The sequence below is a fragment of the Monodon monoceros genome, unplaced genomic scaffold (genome assembly GCF_005190385.1).
Source record: "Monodon monoceros isolate NGI ecotype Baffin Bay Population unplaced genomic scaffold, NGI_Narwhal_1 Super_Scaffold_1, whole genome shotgun sequence".
NCBI lineage: Eukaryota > Metazoa > Chordata > Mammalia > Artiodactyla > Monodontidae > Monodon > Monodon monoceros.
This window is the reverse complement of record NW_021703765.1, coordinates 68,003,498-68,017,424: the sequence shown is the minus strand read 5'-3', so window position 1 is coordinate 68,017,424 and position 13,927 is coordinate 68,003,498. Positions and strand designations below refer to the sequence as shown.

Sequence of the window (13,927 nt, the reverse complement as noted above, 5' to 3'; positions counted from 1 at the left end):
GAGGCTTTCCCTCTTCTGGATGAGGCTGGTGAGCTTCGCTTCAGCAGTGAACATCAGATTGCTCAGTAATCTAAAGCCCACGTCAGGGGTTAGAGTTAAAAACACTCGTTCTGCTCACCCTCGTCGCACCCCAGTCGTCTTTGTATCTTTCACCCCTGCTCTTCCCTCCGAGGCGGCGGTTAAGTCACCTGCAAGGGCTCTGGCTCTGAAGCCCTGTGCTGCCCAGGCTCTGCCTTATTCTCAGCCCCGGTTCCTCCTCCCCACCCAGAAGTGCCCATTCTAGTGACTAGATATTGCCTAGGAATGGAGCTCAAGGAACCCCGTGGGCACATGACAGCCAGGACACCCAGCAGCCGTCTGTACTTCCTAAAGAAGAATTTGCTATCGTATTTAATGGGCAAAATATCTGTTCTTATTTTTTGATGGAGTGTGTGTTCTTTTGGCGCAGGGTATGGGTTGGGAGTTGATTCTCCTCGACTCTTCTCTTGGCCAGCAGGGCCACTTCTCTCTCCCTGGTTGTTAACCCTCCCCAGCTAGTTTGCAGGTTCATAAAATGTGACCGATCACACACACCCCCCGACGCCCCCACCTCCGTTGCCATCTCTGAACTCCAGAATCCGTGAGAAGGCAGGGTGTGAGCTTGCCTCACACACCAAGTGATTTCAAAGTCATGGATTTATTCACCCCAGTGTGGTTTCACCTTTTGCATTCACCATGCTTTAAAAAAAACCTCTTTGAAATAGCTCTCAGAAACTCAAAATTTATTTTACCGACCTCATAGAGATGTTAGGAGGATCAGTGAAACACTCTTTAGAAGTCATTTCAGAGTCACTGAAAAAAGATGCTATGTAATTACAAGAGTTCTTCTGCTTTGAATTCTTAATTTGATTATTAGCCTCAGAAGTATTTTAAAAAGATCCTTAGAAGGCATATTAGATGAAACCCCCAGGGACCTGGGATATTTGGATGCCTTAGGGCATCGTATTATAGTGCTGCTAATACCTGTAACTTGCACTTCATAAGAACTCCCTCCCTCTCTTCCTGCCTTTCTCTCTCCTTCCCTTTCTTCCTTTTTTAATTCATTCATTCCTTCATAGAACCCTGAATACCGTTCCTATGTAAGGAATCATGCCGGGGGCTAGATGAAGTCCAACAATCACCAGAAATGTTCTTTGCTTTTAAGGAGTATTCAATCCAGAATGCATTTCTTCTGAAAAAAAAATTAAAAGCAAACATTTTATAGATATGTTGCTCATTAATAAAAAATAATCCCAATCATGCCTTTATTAATGGGATAGATATGTTTCTTACTTCATGGATGAAAAATAACACTCCTCCAGCAGTTGAGTAAACTGGGAGCTTATCAATGCAGTATGACCTCCATCTTGCGATTCTCGTCTGAGGGTTTCTCTCCTGCACTGTTTGCATCGTTGTGAGGCAGACATTGGTTTGGGTTCAGATCCGGCTCCACCCATTCTCTCTCTGTGTGACCTTGGGCAAGCTCAGGTGGTCTTGCCTGTAAGTTGGGCATCATGACGGTACCTGATCACGGAGTTGTTGAAGGAGTAGATGAACAGGGCCTGGGGCATGATAAGCACTATTTAGGTATTATATTTGCTACCCCTCTAATTATTTGTAAACAGCAATTTTTTTTGTCATTGAGAGCTGCACTGTCCAGTATAGTAGCCACTGACCACGTGTAGCTGTGGAACTCTTGAAATATGATTAGTCTGAATTAAGATGGGCAAATACCCACCAGATTTCAAAGACTTCATAGAAAAGCAAGAATGTAGACTATCTCATTAAAATTGTATATTGATTTGATTTAATTTTATGTTGAAATGATAATTTTTTGATATATTGGTTTAAATAAAATATATTATTAAAATTAAATTACGTACGCAGCTTCTGTTACCCGTCTATTGGACAGTGCTGACTCAGATAAAGATGTTACCACAGCATAATGACAATTAAAGGAGAAGCACAAAGTCTTCACTTTGAATCATAAAATAAGGCCTTAAATACCAGGCGAATCCTTTGTGAAAAAATGTTTAGGAAAACTTACTCCGTTTGAGAAGCAACACAAGCAGTACAATTCTAGTTTCTCAGTTAACCCGATAGTTAACTTTTCAGTAATTCCTTACGTTCTTTTTCAGTGACAAGTTCACTAGATTTTGTCAGTGGAAAAACGTGGAATTAAATATCCATGTGAGTATCATCTTTGCCTTTCTTTTTTTAAATAAAAATTTCCTCTGGCTCAGCTTCGTGAGAAAATATTTTACTCGGCAGCATACTCCCAAGGGTAACACACTGCCCAAACAGATGTCGTGCTTATGGCTTTATGCATGAAAACTCCATCCTCCTATACCCAATTGTAAACACTTTGAATTTTAATTCTCTTTTCTCATATTCATGTAAGAATGTGTTTATTTATTTAAGAATGGTTATTTTAAGCGGTAATTGACCTTTTAACAGAAGTAGTTGTAAAAATACAAGTCTTCTACATAATGTAATTCCCATATGCCCGTGCCTTATGCCATCTTGGTAAAGTTCCTTTTTTTATTCTTAGGCGCAATGATGTAATAAACATGATGACATCTTTTACTAGACCACGGTTTCATCTTTTTTGTTATTTTGAGAATGATAAAAGCAGTCCTCAAAGACAGGCTACTTTCTGACATTAACCCCTTAGCATTGTATCTTCTGTTAGCTTTTCACTGTCAGTAATTCTAGGGCATGTTCTTTACTTCGCTTTTAGAGTGTGCGTTTCTCTTCCCCTTTCCTTCGTGCTCTCCCTTCACATAGGTTTGCAACTGAGAAAAAGAAATAACTGGATTTTTTTTTTTTAGTTTTTTACTTGAGCAGTACTATTGGAAGAAGTGGGGTCTTTTCTTCCGCTTTTTTTTTTATTAATTAATTAATTTATTTATTTATTTTTGGCTGTGTTGGGTCTTCGTTTCTGTGCGAGGGCTTTCTCCAGTTGCGGCGAGCGGGGGCCACTCTTCATCGCGGTGCACGGGTCTCTCACTATCACGGCCTCTCCCGTTGCGGAGCATAGGCTCCAGACGCGCAGGCTCAGTAGTTGTGGCTCACGGGCTTAGTTGCTCCACGGCATGTGGGATCTTCCCAGACCAGGGCTTGAACCCATGTCCCCTGCATTGGCAGGCAGATTCCCAACCACTGCACCACCAGGAAAGCCCCTTCTTCTTCTTCTAAACCTCCTCTCTCCACCCCATTTCCTGGCAGGATTGAGAAGCAAGAGGCAGTGACACATTTTTAAAAATAATCCCTTATTGGGACTTCCCTGGTGGTCCAGTGGTTAGGACTCCATGCTTCCACTGCAGGGAGCACGGGTTTGATCCCTGGTCTGTTGCTGTGGCATGCCGCAGCACGGCCAAAAAAAAAAAAATCCCTTATGTCTGCTGTGGATCTTCCTTGTGCTTGAGTTCCTTTAGCAGACGTGGTATCCTCATGTCTTCACGTCCTCATGTCCTCTGAGCACCAGACATGAAGCTAGTGGGCCAGATGCCCCTCCCTGGCTGCAGACATGATATTTGAAGGGTTGTCTGGGGAAACCCTTCAAGCACCTGACCCTTCATTTGCCAGGATACATAAACTAGTAGGCATTTGCTGTTATCTGATGGCCTCTTACCACGAACGTGGGACTATCTATCTGCCTTTGTACTGTCTGATGCCATGAAAACTGCTTAGGAAGCAGGGCATTGCTGGGATGATACTGACAAAGTGCTTATGAATAAAGCCTCTTCATAGAGTTACTCACACTTGGTCTGGTTTCATGCTCACATGCCCAGCATGAGTCCTCTCTACTCACTGACATTATTGATAAAACATTCACACGGCCAGCATCTGTTGGGCTTTCTGATCATATGGCCCACGGTTAGGAAAACATAGATGGCCTTGACGTGGGCCTATTTTTCTACCATTACGTTCCTGGCCTTGCTGAACTGTCCCCAAACTTTAGACTTCAGATAGCTGATGTTGCTTTGTGTTTTGAGTGGAAATTTCACATTCACTTGTCTTCAAAGCGTACATTGTCCAATATAAGATTTATGAGATCGGAAAACCAATCTAACTCGGCTACCACTGTGTCATCTTCCCATTTGCCTCCGTGGTGTGCATTCTGTGCAGTTTGCATAGAAGGTGGTTCTAGAATGTCCTGCCACCTTGTGCTTCTCACCTCTCAGTTTGAGGGACCAGTCACGGAAAGGGCAGGTTTATCTGAATCGCTATTTTAATAACTGTATATGTTTTACATGAAAACAACAGCATAATTTTTATGCAGTTTTACGTTTCCATGTCGCATTTTGAATTCACAGTTGACCATGAATGATTTCAGCGTACATAGGATTATTGGACGAGGAGGATTCGGTGAAGTATATGGTTGCAGGAAAGCAGACACTGGAAAAATGTAAGCTTTCTAGGCTCGTATATTTTGCTGGGAATATTAAGAGAATTTTATGCTCGCATCAAAAGGAAACCCCTGTGTAGATTTATGGAAGCCCGTGATCTCACTCCTGCAGTAATTTACCTCAGAAGGAAATAGGCTGTATTTTGTAAAGCATAGCAAACGAGATGATCTGGAACTGCTGCCTCTTAGGGCTAAATGGGAAGGTAACCAGAAGCCGTGCATCGGGAGCCTGCAGTGGTTCAGGCCGTGGGTGAAGAGCCAGGAATCCAGAGGTGGCCAAGAAGGGGTGTTATGTATGGCCTCCCAGTACGATCAGACTGCAGAGAATTCTCTGCTTTGCAGGGGAGAGACATTCTCTTCTGACCCACCTGTGATTTAGCATGTGCAGTTTGGGGTGATAGAAAACGTACCTTCCAGTTCTGTGCTGCACGGTGGGCTTTCTGGTCCTAAATGATGCACTTTACTTGTCGTTCGTTACCTTTCACTAAATTTTAGTTTTACTTCATCATAACTGCTTGTCGAGGTGTTGAGGATGCCCAGTCTGTCACGTGTTGTTGTTAGAAGTAAATAATATCAATTTGTCTCTTCATACACATTTACGATTTCACCCAACTCTCGGAAACCGCCAGGGCATGGTAAATAGTCTTCTATTTTATAGGTTAAGGGTAGACGCTTCTCAGGAGTCACACAGCTAGGAAGTGGCCAAGCTCAGCTCCCATGAACCCTCGAGCACGTCCTTTGCAGCCTCCCAGCTGCCGGTGACAGTGACCTGCCACCTGCCCTTGGGGGCGGGAGGCCCTCAGCTTGCTTATTCTGAGGGGTTCAAGACCTGTGGGTGCCACCTTCTCTGTGGTCTGCAATCCAAAGGTCTTATTAAACATCGTCACAGCAGGGTGGTGATAGAAGTAGTATGAGGCATTTTGAAAATTCTTTATCATAAAAAATATTTCAAGAACGCATCACTTCATGTGTGCTCTCTTGGGCTTTGATCCCATAATTAAGCCAATATTTGATCCCATAATTAAGCCAATCAATGTCTCGCAAATGGATTTGTCATACAGAACTCCTGGAAGAGTGGATAAAAATATCAAATTTGAACATCTATCTCTGTTTTGCTGTAACTCATAACATTATAAGTTGTAGGTAAGTTAGGAATAAGTGGATTTTGTGTGTCCTACCACAGCCAGACAACTGGTATACCTGGGTGTTGTGAAAGAGTGTATCAGTGGGAGTTTAGTCATGCATGCAAAATTCTCAAGTCCCCAGAACCCTTGTAAAAATTTCCTTTCAGCTTTCCCTTGTCCTGCTGAAAAAGCATCTGCTTTCTTTTTTTTTTTTTTTTTTTTTTTTTTGCGGTACATGGGCCTCTCACTGTCGCGGCCTCTCCCGTTGCGGAGCACAGGCTCCGGAGGCGCAGGCTCAGCGGCCATGGCTCACGGGCTCAGCCGCTCCACGGCATGTGCGATCTTCCCGGACCAGGGCACGAACCCGTGTCCCCTGCATCGGCAGGCGGACTCTCAACCACTGCGCCACGAGGGAAGCCCAGCATCTGTTTTCTTTAACCTGTAATTACAGAGTGTGCTGAGTAACATGTCTGTATTTCCCTAATGTGAGTTTGTTCCAAATCTTCAAAAATCTTAAGCTGTCAGCGGTTTCTTCTCAACTAACTTTAATATAACTTGAATATAAAAATCTTACTGATTCTTTTTATTATTTGAAATATGACAACTTAAGTATAGATTTAAAACAAATCAATAAAGTGCCATTTTAGGACACGGAGTTTTGGACGCACGCTTTCCCTTCCCATTTGGTCAGTCATCAACATTTTAGAGTCTTACACTCTACGAGCTTATTAAATCTTGACCAGTGCTGAATTCACAATTCCTAAATGCTAAATATGACATGTACAGCACCTCCACAAAACACACACACACACACACACACACACACACACACACAGTGGTACTAGGCAGCGGCAATACATACAAAATTTATTTCCCTGAATTTTATATCCATCTACTTTATGCTCTTATTTAACTGAAACATCAATTCATATAATAATAGAAATATCTTGATTATTGCTTGATTTTTTAAAATAGCCTTTTTATTTTACAGTTATTTTAGGTTTACAGAAAAAGTGCAGAAATAGTACAGGATGTACTATGTACCCCATGTACCCCATGCCCAGTATCCTCATCTTACTTAGTGTGGGACACTCGTCACAATGAATGAACAAATTTGTTATTATTGACTGAAGTCTCCACTTGATTCAGATTTCCTTAGTTTCTTAGAAGCATTTTGCTTCTTTAAAACACTTAGCACATCTTTAGAAACTTCCCCCAGTATGATGCGCATCGTTTAATCCGTTTAGGTGTTTTCTCAGTGCAGATTTTTAAATAATATTTATGTTTCTAGGTATGCGATGAAATGCTTGGATAAGAAGAGGATCAAGATGAAACAAGGAGAAACCTTAGCCTTAAATGAAAGGATCATGTTGTCCCTGGTGAGCACAGGAGTAAGTATTCAATTTTCAACACTCTTGGGTTTGTTTGTTTGTTTTTTGGTTTCTGTATCAGGACAATTTATTTAAAATACAGGCTTTTTTTTTTTTTTCTGGTGAATTATGCGGCTAGCCAGTTCTTGGGGGGATTAGAATTTAGAGCAGGGAGCAGCAGCCTAAGTTAGTATAAAGAATAATTCAGGTATTACCTCTGTCTAATTTGGGAATTAGGAACGTACTAGCCACCATCGCTGTGCACACTGACAACTTGTCCCTTTAGTGAGTATTTATGACTTCCTTCTTTGTGGAATATGGTTGCAGAGATGGCAGAAAATAATCATATCAATGACAAAAAAAATATCACTTGAGTATAGTTAAGAATTGGCTGTGTGACTGAGAAAGACTAAGCCAGAGAAGAAAAAGTAAGAGAAATGTAGCTCCCATCCTTCACAAACTGATAGAGAGGAAGTGACTTGGCTTAGTCAAACCCCAGTTGTCCCTTCAGGGTGCTCCCCAGGCCGTGTTTCATTTGGAGGGAACCTTATCTTCTCAGCACTTGCTACTTTTACCTGCTGTGGACGCTGGCCTTTTCCATTTCCAGCACTACGTTTCTGCCTGTTCGATGTTTTATTTGCATGTCAGGCTGTCATTTTTAGCTCGGCATGTGTAAAAGCAAGCTTTTACGCTGTGTCATCTTGACTTGCAAAGCAGTGTCCCGTTCTGATTTCTTTTCCTGTTAGTAGTATCACCCAGGATCAAAACCTCGGCTTTTATTTACCTGTACAGATGTATATAAAGACACCCAGAAAAACCCACCATCCCAGGAACCTGGGCGGTGCCCATGTGTCCTGGCAAGTGAGACAAGGGCCCCCAGGGGAGGTGGGATGGTGCTTCCAACTATCATAGCTGGGTTCTAAATAAGGTCATCTTCACACAAAGGTTTTGAAAGACTCAGATCTTAATGGTGACTCAAAGAATTCCTTTCAGTTAGATAGCAAGGAACCTGAGACCCAGAGACATCATTTCTTTGCCCAGAGTCCCCGGACTCCCTGGACAGCCCCAGTGTTCTTTTCTCATCCCTTTGTAGGCTCCATGTTTTGTTGTTTGTCACCTGTATTCATTGTGTTGGTGTTTATATTATTCTAGCATTAGTTTTAAGTGGTTCTGGAAAGTCTATTTGCTATCGAAGCCAATGAATATCATAATTTAGCTCAACTATAACAGATGAAAATGCCATTGCTATAAATAGTAATGTCTAATTATGTGCCTCTACCTGCCAACGTATGGACATTAAGCATTTCAAATAAGAGTTACCCTGTGTGCATGGCCAAGATTTTAACTGATTGGAATGGAATCTGAGTGGCCTGCACACTGTATTGGAATCAACGTGAATAGCATTGGCTTCTAGTATCTCTTGAAATGTCTGTGTCTTCATTTCAGACATGGATGTGTGTTTACTGCAGATTTTAAGTGCTTTATTAAAATATTAATTTTTAATGAGTTATCTCAAAGCCTTGGATATTTATTCACAGGAAAGCCTATGGAAAAAAATTTTTGGCGTTGGAAAAATATACGTACAATTTTAATTTTCATGTAGCATTTTTGTTTTACTCAGGTGAGGGAGAGTCGTTAAGTAGTTGTAGAGCTCCTCACTGGTCTACCCATAAGGGAATAAATAAAAAATTGGGGTTATATTGAGCTACTGCTTTGAGCTAATTTAAAAGACTTGTTTTTATTCAAATATCAAAACTGTTTAGCATCTTAAACATGTATAAGTATATAATTTAAAGAATTGTAGTAAAGAATTGAAAGAATTGTAATAAAGTTATTTGGAATTGGTTTTGCCAATGAAAGGCTACGGTTTATAGGATTTAAGTAATCTTTAGTTTAAAATTGCCTCCTTAGGGGATGCTTTAGATCGGCCTGTATCAGTATGATTTCCTAAGGTGTTGGCATGAAAATGAGCCAGAGTCACCCATCAGAGATTTCTATTTACTAGAAGGTTGCTTTTCTCTTTCATTCTCAAATTGAGGATTCCTACTTCTCATCCCCCAAAGAGATAGTAGGAAGTACTGTTCCCAGTTTTATTCTGTAACTTTCGGGTAGTAAAAAGGGAATCAAGGACACGTATGTCCATGACTGGGGGGAGCCGTCAGCACTTTCATTAATTAAGTCAAGTGTTGTTCATGAGAAGCATTGCTCACTCATTCCTTGATCCATACTTGAGACCTAGATCGTGCCGGGCCCTCCACTACGAGACGGGGGTCCTGAAACCCTAGTTTGGTCCTTGTTCTTATAGAGCTGCATAGAGAGAGAGCAGCTGGTGTTTATTCAGACCAGTCTCACAAACGCGTTGATCATTGGAACACGTGGCAAGAGGTAGGAAAGACAGGCCCACGGTGCTCAGAAGGCATTGAGCAGGGCGGAAGTATTGTCCACAAACGCTCCTCTGAAGTCAGAGGAGGTGCTGGGGCACATGTGGGTCCCGAGCACGGAAGTTCTGGAGAGTCACAGAAGGTCGGCAGAGGTGGGGTCACAAGTGATAGGGTAAGGACCACAAGATGAAGTTGTAAGGGAGAGAGGCAAACAGAGGCCAGACCAGACCAGAAAGAGCTTTCTGGGCCAGTACTGAGGAGTTTTAAAAAATCTTAAGAGCCGTTGGAAACAAAGTGTTTGAAGCAGGAAGATAACATGATAAGCCTTGCGAGTCTGAAAAGGTTCCTCTGACTGCAGTGTAGAGAAATGTTCTGAAGGATTACTTTACGGTCTATTTTATCGCAGTTTTAAGTTCCTGCAAAATGCAGTCTATTTTGCTCACTAGGTAGGAAATCAAAGAAGACAGTTCCTTGCTGAAGAGCTTTTATTTAAGTATCCACCTGTAAAAAACCCCCTAGTTCTTATTTACCTTGAATTTGTAATCAAGGCAGAACATCTTAACCACAGTTATCTTTGAAACGGTACCAACACCATCATTAAACCGCTGCCTGTTTGTCCACTTGGGTCAGTGTTCAGTTCTTTGTGTCTCGGACCCCACCTGAGACTCAAGATGGTACCTGCTCGGGGCCTGGGAGATGAGGGATCATGGTCAGCAAATTCTGTAGAGGTAACCAAGTCAAATCCCTTCAGCGGAGCTTTTATTTCATGTTGCTATGGAAACTTTGCCTTCGTAAGTAGGGTAACATAGGACATCTCTGCCAAGAGTCCAGGGTCAGAGAGCTGGGGTTTGAATCTTGGCTGGCTGCCAAATTCCTTTGTGACCTCAGGCAAGACATTTCCCTTTTAGGGGGTGGGGAGTTTAGTTTCCTTGTCTTTAAAATAAAGAAATTGGACCACGTGATTTTTTTTTTTTTTCTTTCTTAAGAGCCCTTTCTACTCCGGTGGCCTATGATTCTAAATCTCCAATTCATGTCCCATCTTAATAACGTAGCATCTTAACTATACTTTGACCTTTTGCAGTTTTCTCAGGGCTGTCATTAGAATGATCATACACCATCATGTTCAGAAATACCCCCTTTCCAGGCTCTGTTTGTCCTCTGGGTGAAGTGAGTGGAGTTGCTCTCTCAAGCTGGGAAAGACCCAGGCTTTACTAAGTTCCTGGTCCACGCGCTTCTCTGCTCTAGAGATGAATTGTTCATCAGATCAGGAACCAGAGTATGTGGGGAACCCCATTAAGGAAGAAGCATGATATTTGGAGCAGAATGAGCCATCGCCAGCAGACTATGGAAAGGTCTGGTGAAACACTGGTGGGATTGCAAGTAGGAGGGTACCCGCCCACCGAGAACCACATGGCTTTTAACAGATAAAGGGTAACACCCTTATTTTACCTATTTAACACAAAATATATCTTAACATTAGTAAACACTAACACCTCTCAACAGACCTCTCAGGAAAACTAGGTAACCACAAAATGAATTTTGTCATTCATTCTGGAGTAACTTCCTCCAGAAGATTTGTGAAAATTGAGTTCAAGTTCATGAATCTTGAGCACATAGGAATGTGTTAACACAGATTTATCTGTATGCCCTTGATCGACAGGTATGAACAATGTGAATTCTGTTTCAGATTATTCCGTTGAAATTTGAATACTTTCTGTGGAATTTAATAATTCTTTGCTTCTGTTAAGAAAGTGATTATAGATATTTCATGCCATTTGTTATCTGAATCAGTTGAGTGGCAAGTGTACACTGTGTATTTATCTCAATGAACCTAGTTCTAGATCTAGTGGGGCACTGATGGATTCTCACCAGGGAACACGTGTGTGTATCCAGCACCCATGTCAAGAGATAAAAAGTTACCGGTGTTCCAGAAGTCTCCCTGTGTCCCTCCCAGCCACTCACCCCACGCCCAAGCTAACTACTACCCAGATGTCTAAAACCGTAATTTACCTTTGCCCGTGTTGAAACTTCATATAAATGTACTCTTTTTGTGTCTGGCTTCTCTCACTCAGTGCTGCTTGTGAGATGCATCTGAGTCGTTGCTCTTAGCAACAGCGCCTTCTGTAGCTAAATAGCAGGGGTCACCAGGCTATGTGTGTGGCCCAGGGACCAAATCTGGCTTGTGTTCACAGCCCATGAACTAAGAATGTTTTTTTCCTTTTTAAAGCATTGTAAAGAAAAGAAACAAAGAAGAATATGTGATAGAGACTGGATGAAGCCTGCAAAGCTTAAAATATTTACTGTCCAGCCCTTTGCAGACAATGTTTGGTGGCCCCTGTTCTATAGTATTCCACCATATAAATGTGCCACAATTCGTGTATCCATCCTCCTGTTGGTAGACATTGGGGTTATTTCCTGGTTTGGGGCTATTTTGAATAGTGCCATGAGGACCATTCTCATGTCCTTGGTGCACATGAGTCCAGATTGCTGTTGGGTAAATACCCCAGGGTAGAAATGCTGGCTCATAGGCTTTGCAGGTAGTGATCAACTTTAGCAGATCCCACTGAACATCTTGTGAAAGTGGTAGTACCATTCTGCCTTCCCAGCGCCATACTGGAAGCTCCATTAACTCCATACCTTTGTAACACTTGGCATTGTCAGTCTATTTAACGTTGGCCATTCTCATGGGTTTTAGTGATGACACATTGTGATTTTCAATTTGCGTTTCTTTAGGGAAAACTGAGGCCTAGCATCTGTTTATAGGCTTGCGGGCCGTTTGATACTCTCTTGTGTGAAGTGCCTACATTATTATTTTTATTGTTGTTGTTGTTGCTCTTTTGCCATTTTTCTACTGGGTTGTTTGCTTTTTCTTTATTGATTGTTGAGAGTTCTTTATATGTTCAAGATATATATGGATTGCAAATATCTTCTACCATTCTGTGACTCACCTTTTTACTCTCTTACTGGTGTCTTCTGAAGAACAGAAGTTCTTACTTTTATTTTAGTCTAGCTTACCAATATTTTTATTGTTAGTGCTTTTTGTGGCCTGTTTAAGAATTCTTTACTTCACCCTAAGGTCCTGAAGTTGTTCTCTTTGGTTTTCTCCTAGAAGCTTTATTGTTTTACCTTGAGGTCTATATCCACCTGGGGTTGAAGTTAGTGTGTGGTGTGAGGTAGGGGTGAATGTCCACAGCTGATTGTACAGACAGCCTGTTGCTCCGGCACCACTGATTGAAAAGGCCATGCTTTCCCCCTACCCTGCTGGGTCACTTTATTACAAGTTGAATGAGCATTTACATGTGGGTCTACTTCAGGATTCTGTTCAGTTCTACTGGTCGATTTGTCTGTCCTTGGGCTAGTTCCATACCGAATTACTGTTGCTTTACCATAAGCCTTGATATCTAGCACTATGAGTTTTCCAGCTTTATTTTTCTTCAAGTGTATCTGAACTTTTCTTGGCCGTTTACATTTCCGTATAAATTTTGGGATCAGTTTGTCAATTTTCATTTTAATTAAGAGTGCATGGAATCTAGAGATTAATCTGAGGGAAAATTGGCATCTTTACAATTGAGTTTTTCTGTCCTCGGCTCTGGTACATTTTTCCACTTTCAAAAGCTAATTTAATTTCATTTTTATTCCCAGTGCTTCAAAACAGTAATATAGATAACATTTCCCCCCATGGTATGGTTCTTCCAACCTCAGAATCAGAGATTGAAATGGATACTTGACTAGCCAGAACTGAAATGTAGACTAACAGAAAGACTAGTAAGGCAGTAATATTTTTCTGTAGAATCTGAGTCTTTTGAAGATGTAGATAGAGGAGTCATGATTGAATCAGAGTGACAGAGCACCTTTGAGTTCATCTCTAATTAGCAGTGTTGTGTCTCTGTGCATTTTTCCACGGAACCAGACCCACTTTCCTGGGTCTGTTAAACTTACCAGGTAGGTGTCTGTGTTTCATGCACGGGGCAGTGGCATGGATAAAAAAAAAAAGTGTAGATGGTGTTTGGCAGAAGATGCGCTTTCCAGGGCAGCTTTTGCTTTTCTTATATATATTTTTTTCACTCCAGGATTGTCCTTTCATTGTCTGTATGACCTATGCCTTCCATACGCCAGATAAACTCTGCTTCATCTTGGATCTGATGAACGGTGAGCAAGCCTTGGGAAGTCTGAATACACTGCAAGACTTTGCCATGATGTTGTTTGTTTGTGTTTTCATGATGTTTTATCTTAGCCTGCGTTGCTCCCGACAGACTGGCCATTTGGGTCTTTCAGGTAACTAAATTCCTCCTGAAGTTTAAGGAAACCTTTTATTCTTCAATTTTCAGTTCAACTTCATTTAAAAATGTTGACTGCCATTGCCCTCTGGCCCTCCCAGTCTCTCCCCAGGCAGTTGCATTTTCTAGAAAAGATTTTCATAAAATAGTTAAAATACAGTGAAACTTGATTTTCTGGAATGCAACTGGCCTGGATGTTTAGTTTGCGTGTTCCTGGCCCGCAACTTTTAGGAATGAAATGCCTCCTAAAGATACATAGGCTGAAGATAGAAATGTATTTAAAAACCAACTTTGAAGGACTGACTTTGAGCCAGGACAGATTTTAGCCCAGTCTTCTATGCGTTTA

The 13,927-nt window shown here is 41.6% G+C and overlaps 1 protein-coding gene across 3 annotated transcripts in view; it reads left to right on the top strand.

The window, feature by feature from the left end:
• GRK3 (G protein-coupled receptor kinase 3) overlaps nucleotides 1–13,927 on the top strand; it is a 122,793-nt gene that overhangs the window by 79,221 nt on the left and 29,645 nt on the right. For all 3 annotated transcript variants that reach the window (XM_029220477.1, XM_029220467.1, XM_029220487.1), the window contains 4 exons: nucleotides 2,157–2,208; nucleotides 4,338–4,429; nucleotides 6,845–6,944; nucleotides 13,375–13,453. In XM_029220477.1, the coding sequence (XP_029076310.1) occupies nucleotides 2,157–2,208; nucleotides 4,338–4,429; nucleotides 6,845–6,944; nucleotides 13,375–13,453 (323 nt within the window). The remainder of the gene's footprint in view (nucleotides 1–2,156; nucleotides 2,209–4,337; nucleotides 4,430–6,844; nucleotides 6,945–13,374; nucleotides 13,454–13,927) is intronic.